The 15,562-nt window shown below is 42.6% G+C and overlaps 1 protein-coding gene across 2 annotated transcripts in view; it reads right to left on the reverse strand.

The window, feature by feature from the left end:
* The window catches only part of Pip5k1b (phosphatidylinositol-4-phosphate 5-kinase, type 1 beta), a 261,079-nt gene that overhangs the window by 46,805 nt on the left and 198,712 nt on the right, over positions 1–15,562 (reverse strand). For both annotated transcript variants that reach the window (NM_008846.3, XM_006526763.4), the window contains exons 11-13: positions 13,520–13,604; positions 8,536–8,691; positions 4,639–4,783 (exon numbers count right to left, since the gene is read on the reverse strand). In NM_008846.3, coding sequence (NP_032872.1) covers positions 4,639–4,783; positions 8,536–8,691; positions 13,520–13,604 — 386 coding nt within the window. The remainder of the gene's footprint in view (positions 1–4,638; positions 4,784–8,535; positions 8,692–13,519; positions 13,605–15,562) is intronic.

Raw genomic sequence — 15,562 nt, forward strand, 5'->3', positions numbered from 1 at the left:
AATGGACTGAACCTCTGAAACTGTAAGCCAGACCTAATTAAATGTTTTCTTAGTTGTCTTGGTCACGGTGTCTCTTCACAGCAACGGAAACCCTAACTAAGACAAGGGGTCTCTCACCTACTTTAGCATGGAGGGCTCTCCTGCCATGGCTTTAATCTGACCAGTTTGGGAGAAGAGACTCATAGCTGCAGGAATCAGCTCATTGGCTCCTAGGTTGACAATACTCATGGGGGAAGAAGAGGGCTCAGGACTGCTGTCAGACCTTCCGAATCAGCAGCCTGAGATCTAGCTGCTGGACTCATCAGTTAGAAAGGTTTTGCCAGCTGGCTCCCAGCATGGCCAGTTGCTTCTCCTATGGTATCTGCTCTTCTCATAAAACTCCACATTTTAATAGTGGGCTAGATGTTAGAGAGAGCCACCAGGAAAACACGGACAAATACATGAGACTAGCTACCACAGTGATGCTGGTAAGGGCTTCTGGGATGGGGGAGCACAGATACATTGGGGGTGAAGTGAGCTTTCAACCTGTATGCATAAACAGAGCCCCAGCTTTGCTCCCAACTGTGCAGGGAATCATGGAAAGAATGAATAGTCATGTATATAACTTATTTCACAGCACTAAGTTGAATTGCTCTTAGTTTGGAGATAAAACCTATTTGCCCCTCTAGTTGTTGGCACTCAGTTCATATCTCCTTTCGAAGAACAGATTTCTCAGTAGGTAAGAAAAATTCAAGTACCAGGAATTCAGATTTATAACCTATGATTTGTTTGTGAGGCAGGTTGCTGATGGAGTGTCTTTGTATTCCTGTGAGCCATACGCTCTAACCTAAGATCTTATAGTAGAGCCTTTAAGTATGGACTTCTGGAGCTGGGGAGGCTGCCCAGTTGGTAAAGTGCTTGCCAAGCAAGCAGCACAAGGACCCAAGTTCAGATTTCTAGCACCAGGGAGACAAAGGCAGGCAGATTCCTGACTTTTCGAAAGACAGATGTGTACATACATATGTACATACCTTCCACCCAACAGAGAGAGAGAGAGAGAGAGACAGAGACAGAGAGAGAGACAGAGAGAGAGACAGAAACAGAAAGAAACAGAGAGAGAGAGAACATACTCTCAATCAGCAGTTAAAAATATACTTTTAAGGCATCATAACTTTTCTCTTTGCTCCCTAGTCAATTTTGAGAGTATACTTAACAAACCAGATTCAAAGAAACCAGTGGAACTTTAAAAGTCACAAAGAAAGATAGTCTAAAAAGAATTCTAGAGACAGCCATTTCCTACTGCAATACATAATTTAGGTGTGGACTTCTCTGGATGCCGTTCAATGCCTCAACGTTAAGGGCTCTAAAGACACAGAGGACGACAGCAGATACTTGAAGTATTTATAGCTTATATGAGCACAGATAAGGATAACGTGTTTAAATGAGAAAGCAGGCCACTTGGAACAGAAATATGACTCACAGAGAAACAGAAAAATCTCAGCTGTAAATTGCAATGTCAATATTTGATGTACTTTCCCGTTCCTTGTTTGATGCATTTTCTCCCCAGGCTGTCTGTATTTGGTTTTAAAACTTAGTTAAGCCAGATGAGACACTTACAATCATGTCAATTCTGATTTCAAGAAATACCATGTACTGTACTAAAGAAATAAGACAACCATGATAAGGACAGTTTGCCGATTAGCTTTCCCTGCTAAATAAGCAGGGCTGAGCTCGGTGGGCTAAGCATTCAGGGGTGTTCACTCCCAGGGCTCCTCGGGCTATATTTCTCTTCAGGGTTTTTTAGCATCCCTGAGTCTCTGATCCTCATGATTTCCCTAAGGAGAAGGTAACTGTGGTAGATCTTCCAGCTTTTTGTACACAAGAAGGCTAACAGCAGAAACGCCTGTGGGGAGAGCAGGCAGGAGACAGGCAAGAGGATGAAGAAGAAAGGGTGGCACCCAGAGGGTCCTCAGGTCTCCTCATCAGCTGAGAAGTGTCAGGAAAAGTGAAACTGCCTGAGCTTGCTAGCTGGCTTCTTGTAAGGGCGTCCTGGGATCTCAGAAATGCTTTCTCAGTTGTCTCTGGGAGAGGTTGAGCACCACCCAGCTGCAGGAGGGTGGGCTCAGTGGAGTGACCATGACTGATCAATGCCTCTGGGCCTCCCTTCCCTCACACACTGCAAACACCCAGCTCCTCCCTTCTGCTTCCGATGGAGTCCATGTTTAGTTCTTGCAACTGAACCCTGACTGATAGCTAAGTATGAGATCCCAAATACCACAGTAGAATGCCAGAGAAAACTGCTTAAAGCAACGGAGCACCAAAGAGAGGGGAAAGACTCTTGGAGTATTATAGACAGAAGGCTCACTGGTCCATTTCCCACATGCACATCTGGAGGTGAGCTAGCATCAGCAGGAGAGAAGATGTGCATAATTAGAGCACAGTGCCCAGAGTGCACAGCTGGGTGGGCGGGCATGGAGAGGTAGCTAGACTCTATCTGGCCACAGGACTGGCTTCAGGGGGAGGCCAGAGCCCGAAGAATCCCTGCGAATGCTCAGGAGTTTAATAGCTCTTACCAAGAGATAGAGCACTTAAGAACCCTTCTGATATCAACAAACCACTTACCCACCCACCATCACCACCACCACCAAGAACCACAACCATTACAAAACCCCAACCCCAAATACCATTCCCTTAGTGCTGGAAATTTCAGGAAATGATTCAAGAGGGCATTGAATGATACGCTCCTGATAATGACCATAGTAGCAAACTATAAAGAAGTACCATTGTTATGAGAACTGTTCTTAACGTTGCTGAAGCCTTGCTGTGACTTTTCTGCTACCCTCCAAGTGTCACTTACACTCATGGGGTACAGCCCCCTGCATCTGCTGCACCATACATCGAGGGGCTTGACTGAGAAGCCAGATTTAAACATTCATAGCCCGCATTCATATTAAGCTATTATATGTCACATTGAATGTCTTCAAACCTAGAAAGCTGGGCGAGTCAAATGTCCTTTATGTACTTTAAGTGACTTAAGTCATCTACAGAGGAAGGAAGCTTTCTGGTGGTTCTGCAGGTGAAGCGATCCAAACCAACCCCCGCTGTCTCACACTTGTCCGCTTCTCCAGAGCCAGTGCTGCCCCATCTGCTACCCAACAGTCTGGACTCTTCTATGCAGCCAAGAGGAAGGCAGAGCAACAAGATACAACCACCAAACGTTAGCTCGCCAAAGACCATGCTGAACTCTGGACTCACAGATGTGGCAGCTCTGAAAGCCATGGATACATTCTTTTTACCTTAGTCATTAAGGTCTCACGTACAAAACAATGCACGAAGTGTCTTTGTAGCTACATGAGTAATATGTATTTAGAGAGGTTATTTTAATGAATCTGCTCGTGGGATCTGTAGCAGAGTCACAGAGTGCTTGCTGAGCGCTGCTGAGGCCCTGAGTTCAATCCATAGCAATATTAGCAAATAAATAAATAAATAAATAAATAAATAAATAAATAAAATATATGTATATATATATATATATATATATATATATATATATATATATATATATATTCGAGAGTACTGATGAGTATGATGAATGAACGACACATACCATGAATGTAAATTTAAGGCTGGCTTGTGCTACATTGAGCCCTTGTCTCAAAAACAGGAGGCAGAGGTGGGTAAAAAGCTATGAACATGGCTCACTGGATAGAAAGCATTTGCTACTCAAGCAAATGTGAGGACCTGAGTTTGACTCCCCAGAGCACGTAAAAGGTGACACAAAGCAAGTACATCTCTACTTCCACAATCTTGGAGGCAGACAGGAGACTCTTGGCAGCTCCTGGGCCAATGAACTTCGCTTATGAGGCAGGAAAACAGAGACACTGTCACAAAAAAGGCGGAAGATGACAACTGGCGCACATGAGGTCGTCCTTTGAATTCCACATGTGCACGGCACATGCATACCAAGTTCACACTTGTGAATGGCCACATACGTATGCACAAATGCGCACACAGACACACACACCTCACTAAAAAATGATGAAAATTTTGTCTTTTTGCATGGAGTCAAGTGTATAACTGTTTATCACTTATTTTTACAAAAATGTAATGATTAGCGGCAAAGGGAAAAAGAAGTGTTTTTCTTTAAATGTGTTTTTGCAACAGCAAAAACAAAGCACATGAGGCAGGGACAGGCACATCTGGTTGCTAGGGATACCATCTCTAAGGCACATGAGGCAGGGACAGGCACATCTGGTTGCTAGGGACACCATCTCTAAGGCACATGAGGCAGGGACAGGCACATCTGGTTGCTAGGGACACCATCTCTAAGGCACATGAGGCAGGGACAGGCACATCTGGTTGCTAGGGACACCATCTCTAAGGCACATGAGGCAGGGACAGGCACATCTGGTTGCTAGGGACACCATCTCTAAGGCACATGAGGCAGGGACAGGCACATCTGGTTGCTAGGGACACCATCTCTAAGGCACATGAGGCAGGGACAGGCACATCTGGTTGCTAGGGACACCATCTCTAAGGCACATGAGGCAGGGACAGGCGCATCTGGTTGCTAGGGACACCATCTCTAAGGTACTGCTTTAGCCCCTAGGTTGTCCGAGTAACAGCTTGATGGACAAAGCTGACGGTGCTGAATGTTACCTGTTTGAGTAAAGGGTAGTCCTGTCATGTGGATAGTGTTCGCCGACATATAAGGAAGAAGATGATATTGTGGTCGCTAAGGAAGCAGCTTCAAATAATGATGGAGTGCTGGGTACCAGGTCGGGCCTGTGTCGGGATCCCAGGGCTGGAGGAGTAAAGGCAAAGATGCACTCGTGAATTTCAGTAGCACAAGCCCCTTTAGGTCTGCAGTAACTTAAATGAGTCAAAAACGTTCATCTCATGTCTCAGGCTGCAAATGAAATGATGAATTAACCGAGCTCTTCTGAACTACAACAGAAATGTAAAAATAGCTGCTTGCAAACAGGTTAGACAGAAAGGAAATGACATTAATTTCCAAAATGGCTTATGGAAATGACATTAGGGATGCTCTTTTAAAAACCTAATAAAGTGATTTACTCTTTCAAAACGATGGCATAAAAACTCCTAGAAGCTTAAGGAGATAATTCGGCGGAGATTAAAAGGATGGCTAGCAGATGCCTGAACATAAAGGACTGCTTTGCCCTCCATGTGAGAGGCAGACTTCAAGGGACATAAACAAGCACTTTAACAAAACAACAGCCAGGGTCATCTCCATCCCACATGAGCCCGAACAGACTTCTGGACACAAACCAGGCCTCTTCTTAACATCCTCTTTTAATAGCAAGCTTGCCCTTTTAAAAGTGAGAAAATTCTTATTTCTATTTAAAATTTTAGGAGTCCAAGGAAGTATTTATGTCACTCTCAGGAAGGGTGAACCATCCAGGCTCAGCAGCCACCTGGGCCTGGAGCTATCCAGAATCCATACAAATTCGCCCCTCTCTTTTTGACACAGGCTCTTATTATATAGCCCTGCGTGTCCTGGATCTCACTATATAGACCAAGCTGGTCTGGAACTCAGAGATCTGTCTGTTTCTGCCTTGTGAGTGTTGGGATTAAAGGCGGGCGCCACCATTCTTGGCTTCTCCATATTCTCTATCTTTCACCAAACTGAGCTGAAATAAAGCTAATGAATACAGTACAGCCTTGGGGTGTTTCTGACATTGCTAGATACATACAAAAGGTCCCAAATGATGTATTTTGTGTAAATGGAAAACAGAAAAATGGCCCCAGATGAGTTTGAGGTGTATGTATGTATGTATGTATGTATGTATGTAACTATCCATCCATCCATTTATTATTTTTATAGTAGTTTGGGATGACCCTACACATGCCCCACAACCAATCTACTTCCAGCCCCTGAATTTTAGATTTGAAGAAGAATATTTGATGAGGTGGGGGAAGAAGCATGGAGGGGAAGTGGAGCAGGGACAGGAAATGCTGAACTGAAGTTTAGATAACATGTAAAAAGTGCCCAAATATGTAAGCAATGGCTCTAATAATTCATGTGAAAAAAATCCCTAAACCCATCCCAGGTGTACATCCCAGGTGTACATCCCAGGTGTACATCCCAGGTGTACATCCCAGGTGCACATCCCAGGTGCACATCCCAGGTGCACATCACATCCCAGGTGGACTACTTCCTCTCTTTCTAGGTATTCTGGGAGCAGTGAAGTATATTTAATTTTACTATAGCTAGTTACTGGGGAGCCCGAGAAAGGCTAGTTATGAGTTCTAGACCAGCCTAAAAACTTAACAAGATTTCTGTTTAAAACACAAAAGAAAACAAAAAGTAAAGTGTTTGTTAAAATGAGAGTAATTAAAAAAAAAAAAACAAACGTTGTTGTCTATTTCTCAAACTGTGGATACCTATAAGAAATCAGGTAGCTGGCTGAGGTAGAGGCCAACAAAAGGCTGCTTAGAGGACAGGGGTGGGCATCTACCAGGAACTGCTGTTATTAGTACAGAAAGGACCTGGTTACTTGTCCTATTGGGGTGACAAAATTAACTGAAAAAAAGCAACTCAGGAAAAGAAGGCCCATTTATATTTTGGTTCCCAGTTCCAGGGAACCACCCATCATGGTGGGGAGTCACAGTAGCGGAGTGTGGGGTAGCTGGTCATACTCTTCTGTGCCCAAGAAGCAGACAGGGACGAATGTGTATGCTTAGCTAGCTTTCTCCCTCTTATGCAGACCAGGATGAAGGCCCAGGGAATGATGCAATTAACCCAATCAAGACACTCTCTCAGAAGTGTGCTTAGATGTTAAACTAATCTAGACAATTCGCTACAGGTATGCCTGGAGGTTTGTCTCCTAGGTGATTCTAGAGCACACTAAGTTGACAACATCAACCACCCATAGGCAATTCATTAACTCTCTTTGATGTAACTCTAGACATAAGAATATGATAGAGAAATTCAATTTAATATAAGGAGACAAACACTAAAATAGAAGGAGGATAGAAGCAGTAATCTATTCTGAAGACTCTATGGGGAAGAAGGTATCTGCAAGAAGCCTTGAGTCTTCTGTAGGAAAACACAATTTGGAGATTCTCCAAAGAATATACTCATTTTAAAAAGTCTACATTTGTTGTGAACCAAATGATCCAAAAGAGCTTGGTGTCATGGTGTGCGCCTCTAACCCCAGCATGTGGGAGGCAGAGGCAGTCAGATCTCTGTAAGTTCAAGGCCAGCCTGGTCTACAGAGTGAGTTCCAGGGCTACACACACACACACACACACACACACAAAACCTGACTAACCAACCAACCAACAAATAAATAAAAGAACCTGTCTTGAAGAACAAAACAAAACAAAACCAACTCACCAACCAACCAACCAACCAACCAAAAAAAGACTAAGAAGTAATTGATAGAAATATATAAAACATCACTTCCCCTTATTGGATTAAAATAGAAAATTCAAATTATCAACTCAGTGGATAAATAAAAGTATTTAATAAAATTCAGTACTCTTGTTTTGTTAAAAACTTTTTTTTGGCAAATTAGGAATAAGGAAAAGAAGTCTCTTGGTCTGGCAATTGGAAGGAAATACAGCAAGCATCGTTTTTTATTTCTTTTCTTTCTTTCTTTTTTTTTTTTTTTTTTTTTGGTTTTTCGAGACAGGGTTTCTCTGTATAGCCCTGGCTGTCCTGGACCTCACTTTGTAGACCAGGCTGGCCTCAAACTCAGAAATCCGCCTGCCTCTGCCTCCTGAGTGCTGGGATTAAAGGCGTGTGCCACCATGCCCGGAGCAAGCATCGTTTTAAACAGTGAACCATTAGAAACATTGTTTTAAAATCAGGACTAGGCAAGGCTGCCTAGAGTTACCGCTTCTGTCCACCACTGTATCAGCAGCCCTAGCCAGCAAGCCACGGGGAAAGAAAACAATACAAGGTCTACAGAGCATCATTGTCAAACCTCCAGAACACACAGTTCTTAAAAAGAGGCACAAAAAGTTCACATCAATCGCTTTCTGTTTATCCAAGACATTCATACCAAATGAACAAGTCTCAACACTTATTTAAATTTACTAAAGCAGCTCTAAATAAGCTGAAAAGGCTTATCATATTAGTGACATACGTGTACACACTTATTACATTAGTGACATGCGTGTACACACTTATTACATTAGTGACATAAGTGTACATACTTATTACATTAGTGACATACGTGTACACACTGGTGCATTTGCAGGTGTGTATCTGTACTTCACACACAGAAAAAAATTTAGGAAAACAAATACCAATACATTACCATTTGTTATCATTAAACAGGTGGATGATAGATGTTTTCTTTAACTATCTTAGCATTACTACTTTTATAATAAATCATACAGCATGCATTGTTTCTATGGCATTTCACAGTTATATAAATTTATTGTACTCTGTGTACATGTAACATTTTATTAATAGGCTATCTCTTGGAGCAGACAGTCTCTAATTATTCTACTGTGACTTTACACTAATTGTAGAATTTACTAGAATTTTTTTTTTTTCTGCTTTAGAAAGTTACAAGGGTTTACCTTCTTCATCCAGGCTGCTGAAACTCTGTCCTTCGGTTAACAAATCCCGCTTCTCGTCCTTCCATTCCTGGCTGATGGAGGATACGATCTCCTGGGAGGTTGCCTTCAGTGCAGCGATGGAGTTGCAGCGTTTCTTAGAAGGCGAGGCTTTCAGAGCTGGGCAACAAGGATGAGTAATTATAAAGCCAGGCAGACCGGGGTGGTGTCCCCTTGTGAAGCCAGACACAGTGGGACATGTCACACTGTAAAGCCAGGCACAGTGGGGCATGTCTCACTGTAACCAGGCACAGTGGCAGTCCCAGAACTGAGAGGGCTGAGGCAAGAGTTATGGGTTCCACAATAAGATCTTGTTTTAAAACAACCACAGACGCTGGGGCATGGTGGCACTTGGGAGGCAGAGGCAGAGGCAGAGGCAGAGGCAGAGGCAGAGGCAGAGGCAGAGGCAGAGGCAGAGGCAGAGGCAGAGGCAGAGGCAGAGGCAGAGGCAGAGGCAGAGGCAGAGGCAGAGGCAGAGGCAGAGGCAGAGGCAGAGGCAGAGGCAGAGGCAGAGGCAGAGGCAGAGGCAGAGGCAGAGGCAGAGGCAGAGGCAGAGGCAGAGGCAGGCAGATCTCTGAATCCCTGTCTCAAAAAAAAAAAAAAAAAAAAACCAAACCAAACCAAACCAAACCAAACCAAACCAAACCAAACCAAACCAAACAATACAAAGATCCCCTTACCACAGAACTAAAGAAATAAAACTTACCAAGTCAGATTCAGATTTCTACATTTAATATTCTACTTATTAGTTAACCTATTAGAAATAATTTGAGACTAGAAAACCAAGGTCTTATTTCATATCTACCCACAGCAAGGGAGATCAAAACGTCTGTTTTTGGCTATATTATTTGCTCAGAATGGTTTGATTTTAAGAAAAACATTCTAAAACACACGGGAGTTGGACTTTGTGTTTTGAAATAGTCTTATTTGAGGTGAACTTTAATTTTTTTCTTTTTTTGCTAAAGAACTGCCTCTCCTCCTCTTTGTTTTTCTTCTGCTGGCACAGGGCTGGGAGAGCCAGTTAACGCAGATGGTAGTGCAGAGAGTTCTCATGACCCCGGTTTTATTAGCTGGGGACCAGGACTTTCTAAATGTGCCCGTGTTTGATTGTATACTCATGTTGCCTGATTTAGCCACATTACTTCTGATTGCTTCTTAGTGATTTTCCCACTGAAATTTCTTTCCTATTGGTTTTGTAGAGGTATAGTTCACTCCCATCTCTATCTGAATGGCATTCTCCAACCCGAGAAGCATGCTGGGAACGTGGGCCAGGGAAAATGCGCTCCCCCATGCCACCATGCCCGCCTGAAGCCTGTGGTTTCACAGAGGATTCTTCGGTAGGCGCTGCTTGAGTTGTAGTCTGATGACGGTGACGCTTATGTTCCGGCTTCCCTACAGTAACTCTTCTTGGCTGATTATTGCTAGAGAATCTCATTGGAGGAAAGAGGAAAAGACGGAAGCTGAGACCTGTTTGTGCTTCCCCTGAACTTGTTATTGGCAGTCCTTTGGAGGTTTGCTTAAAGGGTGAGCCAGCAGCAAATAGATCAGCCACCGTGCTTAGCTTCGGGACTCTCCTGAGTTTGGATCGCATGGCTCATTAGGGCTTTCTGTGGTCAGATTTAATTGGAGAAGGACTCCGGGACTCACAAACAAGGGAAGAACTGAGGGCAATCTCCCCAATTCCAGGGAAGGCTTAGCTCTCTCCCAGGCAGCTTTAGGTTAATATTGTCACTATGATTAAAAAAAAAGTTTGTGGACTCAGGCTTTAGTCTGGAAGCCAACACTCACATTGCATATCTCAAATTGCTGAAACGTCTGAGGGAGCCTGTCCCTTCTACAGGACTAGAAACAGAGGGCAGAAAAGTGGGTACGCTCCAGGTCACAGGGCTAGAGAGTGAACCACAGGGGCCTTTCTTGTTTTCTCTACTTGGTTAATTGATGGTTGGTTTTCTAGCTTTTAGCATTTCATTTTCTGATTAAGGTGTGCATGCACATGTATGTGCATGGATGCATGTATATGTATATGTGTATACATGCATGCCTATGTGTGTGTGTGTGTGTATGCATGTATATTTGTGTGAATGTAGAGGAGATTTTGGATGTTCAAACAACTAATGTTGCCATTCCTCTTGGCTGCTCACAATTGATTTTAATGATAACTAAGTAGACCAAGGAAGCTGGCTTTCCTTTGCTCTGTTTTCTGTTGAGCAATGCTCACTTTTTCTTTCCAGGGAGAAGTGATTATCCCCACACTGGTGCCTGCTGGCACACTCCCCCTGCTTTTGTTAATGTTTTATGAACTGTGACACATTCCCGTTCTTTGCTATGGTAGCTTTAGATTTCTAAGTAGAACACGTTTTGATTTCTAAGTCAGAGAATATGAGTCATGGTTTGAGGACTGCTGGGGGTCCCTAACACCTCAGAGGAGTTACAAGGTTGAACTATTTCTATAAGAATACTAAGGCCTTGGGAGTTCCTCAGAGGTTTAATGAAGTGTGCTGTCATCACGGGCTGAATTCGGAGATAGATGCAAGACTTCAGTTAGTCTCAACTAAGAGAGACACTTAGAGCTCTGACTCCCTCTTCTGGCCTCTGTGGGCACTGCATGCATATGGTGCACATAAATACAGGCAGGCGAACACTCATACACATTAAATAGAAACAATTCATCTTTTTTTTTTAAATAAGACTTATTACATTAGAAGCATAAGTCAGAGGTTGGGAAAGCCTGTAATACATGCTGTATTTTTTTGGAACCAAAGAAGCTATTGTACTGCATTAAGGAAAGAAAAACAAAACAAAACACCCCCCCCCCAAAAAAAAAAAACCCAAACCAACCAACCAACCAACCAACCAAAAAAACCCCAGCTACCAAAGTGAGGAGGTTCCAGGAGGAGGCTCTTCCAAAACTGGATGCGTGTGTAGCATTAAAGGACCATGTCCTTTTAAAACTTTATATAGTACTGGCTCGGTGGGAAGAGAGGCATAAAATCTTGGAGAATATGAGCCACAAGCCTGAACACCAGAGACTTGCAGTCTGAATAAACACTACTTTATGGCTCATCTTAGGTCAGGAAAACCTTGGGCAGAAAATGTAATTTAGAGGGTGATCTCAATTTGACAATAAATTTTAAGATGCCATTGAGACAGCCAATTGTATATAAAAGCTGGTCTCAGAACAATAAGGTGAAGATTTATATAAACATAGAGCTTATGTGAATCATCTGGAAAAATGATAAACACCCAACATACATGGTCAAATATTACGTAGCCTAATTCTCAAGGGAATTATAAATGGCTGACAAACCATGAGAAATGCATGAACTTAACCAGTACTTGAGAAAATAAAACTATCAAGTAACATTTTCTACGTATCAGAACGGCATAATTTAAAAAGCCTACAGCAGGCTGAGGGCTGCCTTTGGTTTCTCTGTAGTGATGTATATTTAATATCCTACTTGACATTTTGAACTCCATCCCATGTAAATAATCCCGATTTAGACACAACATTTATTTGAAACTATGTTCATAAAAATATTAGCTAGAAATAGGAAAAGGAGAAATGATGTAACTGCCCCAAACTGAAAGAGTGGCTAGAAGATTATGGCACACCCTTGTAATTTTCATGTTGCATTTCAGTTTCAAATGATGTTTAGAATATTTCAGGATCCGAGAAACTAATTATAATCATACGCAAAACCCAGAGGGTGGAGCCTAAAAGGAGTCACCATTGTGCTGCATGTGTGGTGCCAAGTCGAACCCTGCACACAGCAATCTCCAGTCCCGTGCTTTGTTGGACACCAGCTTTATAGAAATGCACAAAGCACTTAAAAAAAGTCCAGGAGGAAGTACGCCAACATCTTTGTACTAGGTGGGTCTGGGCGGAGGGCTTTTAAATAATGATCAGAGTTTCCTTTGGATTTTCAAACTGCAGCAAATATTGTAAGAAAAAATTATGATTACTAACGTCATGATTTTGGGGCTGACTAACTCATTGTGATTTGTGTTATAAAGCCGGACAGTGGTGGCACATGCCTTTAATCCCAGCACTTGGGAGGCAGAGGCAGGCAGATTTCTGAGTTGGAGGCCAGCCTGGTCTATGCACATAGAAAGTTCCCCATAAGTATAAAGATAAATAAGATACCAGCAATCCATACACACTTTGATTCAAAATAATTATTATTAGCTTTGGGCTTAGTTTGTTCTATTTATTTAATTAGTTACGGTTTGAACAGGATACTGGTTTAAGAACTTTCTCCTTTTTGAGGAAGAGATCTTTTTCTTGCAGGCTGGGGATCAGTCTGGAGTCCCTGTGCATGCTGGGAAGTGCCACAGCTGAGCTAAATCTATATGGGCTTTCTTTAAGCTATTGGTGGCAATGGCTACATATAAATAAATCCGTATTTCAACAGCATAACTGTATATTGTATGCGTGTGAGCATATGGAGACCTAAGGGTTGATGTTGTGTGTCCTCCTCAATTCCTCTCCACCATGTGTATGTGTGTATGTGTGTATGTGTGTATATGTGTATGTGTGTATGTGTGTATGTATGTATGTATGTATGTATGTATTCTGAGAAAGGATCTCCCATTGAACATGGTGCTGATGGACTGGCCAGCAAGCTCCAGCAATCTCTCTCTGTCTATCCCTCACCAGTGCAGAGCTTATACTGAATTGCACACGGGAGGTAAGGGTCTGAACTTGGGTCCTCCTTCTTTCATATCACTTCACTGACTGAGCAGCTCCACAACCTCAGCTTGTGTTTTCTTTTAATATAAAAATGGGCGAATAATTATGGCATCATTAAATCATGACATTTAACCATAATTAGTCATTGCTACCGCTTCAGTAAGAAAAAAAATCCCCATTGTTTTCCAACAAAATTTCCACAGATATATGGTGACATCAGTCACAAGTGCTACACACAAGAAACTTTAATAACCTTACCTTGAATTTTCTTGAAAACTCTGGAATTCATAAACTTTAAAAATCTATCTGCATAAAAACTTGGTCTATGAACTGAAACGGTGTCCTGGAAAATAGAAAGAGAAATGGCAGGTTCACCTCTTGGAAAAAGGCTCTGTTAGTCAAGGTCTGAAATAAAGCATGGCAAGGAATAAGAAAGACTGGCTGGGGGCAGTCGACAAGACTCAGTCAGAGTACAGAGTCTATGCAGTCAGAGTACAGAGTCTATGTACTTAGCACAAAATAGAGCATGAAGGGACTGCGGAGACAGCCAAAGGACTGTGACCCATAAGTGAAAATTGTCCGTCCTGTCAATACCACCAGGTCATGGGAGGAACTCATGTGCTCCAACAGACATCTAGCAATCCAAGTGCCATCCTGGATGAAGGGTGGCACTTGTGGTGAATACACCGTTTAAATGGGGTATCTGTACCTGTACTTTTAGCTAGGAACATTGGCAACTTTGCAAGAGCCAGATAAGAAGTACACAGTTCCTTCCTGGTTACACTGGAAAGAACAGAAACACACAGAGCATCCCTAGCGTAAGAGTGACATTTAAATCAGTGCTGTTTCATCACTAGGTAACAAGGCAAGAAGACTGCCTGAGGTCCCACGGTGTTAGCTACTGACCACACAGGACTGGACTGAATTAAAGGGTCGGGTTCCTCTTGTGGTTGGCAGGAGACCTTAGGACTGACAAGTTGTTTTATTATAACCCAGAGAACAGCCTGGATAAAGGAGCGGGTTCTCTACGTTCATCTGGCAGATGCTCTGTTTTTCAATGTAGGTTTCTGGAACACAACTGTGAGATTTCTAAAGGTCAAGTATGAACACTGTGAAGGGTCTGCCGTGGGGTTCAAGGAGTACTGAGCCAGAAGTCAGGAGACCTGCATCCGGGGTGCAGTCTGTGTGACACTGGAAAGAGCCAGCATCTCAGGGCTTCCCTATCTATGCCCTTACTATCCCATGAATTGATACTAATTAGAAACATCCTGTTAGATGTTTTTAATCCTAATTGGAAACACTCTAATCTTAACGAGAAACATCTGCAACATCTATGAACACACTGTCCTATGAATAGTTGTGCTCCGAGTTAGAAACACCTGTAACTCTGCAATGGGTAGTTAAAAGGGCGTAGCTCTGCAGTCACACTAGGGAGGCTGAGCAGACCCCTGGGGATCTGGAGATGTGGCTAGACTTTGGTTTCTGCTGTGATGTGTGCTCTTTCTATAGTACTGGAAGCTTCCATCTACAGGGAAAGTTTCTCACAACAGGTCTTATGACTTAGAAATATGGGTAGGCAGTAAAGCGAATCCACGTCTGACTGCACTCAGCCCTGGACTATAATGGGCCTCCATTATTGTTATCTTTGGTCTGGAAAACCCCTGTCTAAATAAGAAACAAAGTTGCAAACAAACGAAAATAAGTCTTGGTTACTGTTTAAAGTTGTTATGTATAATTTCTTATGGCTAAACTAAAGATCAGAAGACGTGCTTGCAATGCTAACTTGAGACTAAGTCATAGACCTGGTAATGGTGTAAAAGTGTCTTTGAAAACACCAAGTGACCTTAGGGTACCTTGGTGACCTTAGTATTCAAGGTGCCGTGAGGTTCTCTTTCTTAGCTGGGAGACCTAAAATTAACCGACCTTGATTTTTTTCATAAGCGGAATCCTTCGTATGACTGAGCCTGTAGCTGATTCTTAGCAACAACTCTGTGGGCTTATAATTTCATGTTACATTCTGATGGAAGCCAGTCACCAGCCCATAGTTCTTTTCATGCTGAAAGGTTATTAAAAATTTTCCACATGATTGAAAAATGCATATTCCTTTCCAGAAAGGAGAACACAATCTATCATTTATCTTCTTTCAAAGCAGGGTGTCTGGTCCCATCTTAAAGAGAAATGTGCCATCAAGTCTTTGACTGTTAGAGTCTGAAGAATCATAGTCAGTTATTAACTAAGAGAGGCTCAGTTCTGTCAGCAGCAGAGGGTTCAAATTCAACATCTAGATATGAGTGTGTATGT

Source organism: Mus musculus, chromosome 19 (assembly GCF_000001635.26).
Source record: "Mus musculus strain C57BL/6J chromosome 19, GRCm38.p6 C57BL/6J".
In the NCBI taxonomy this organism is placed as follows: Eukaryota; Metazoa; Chordata; class Mammalia; order Rodentia; family Muridae; genus Mus; species Mus musculus.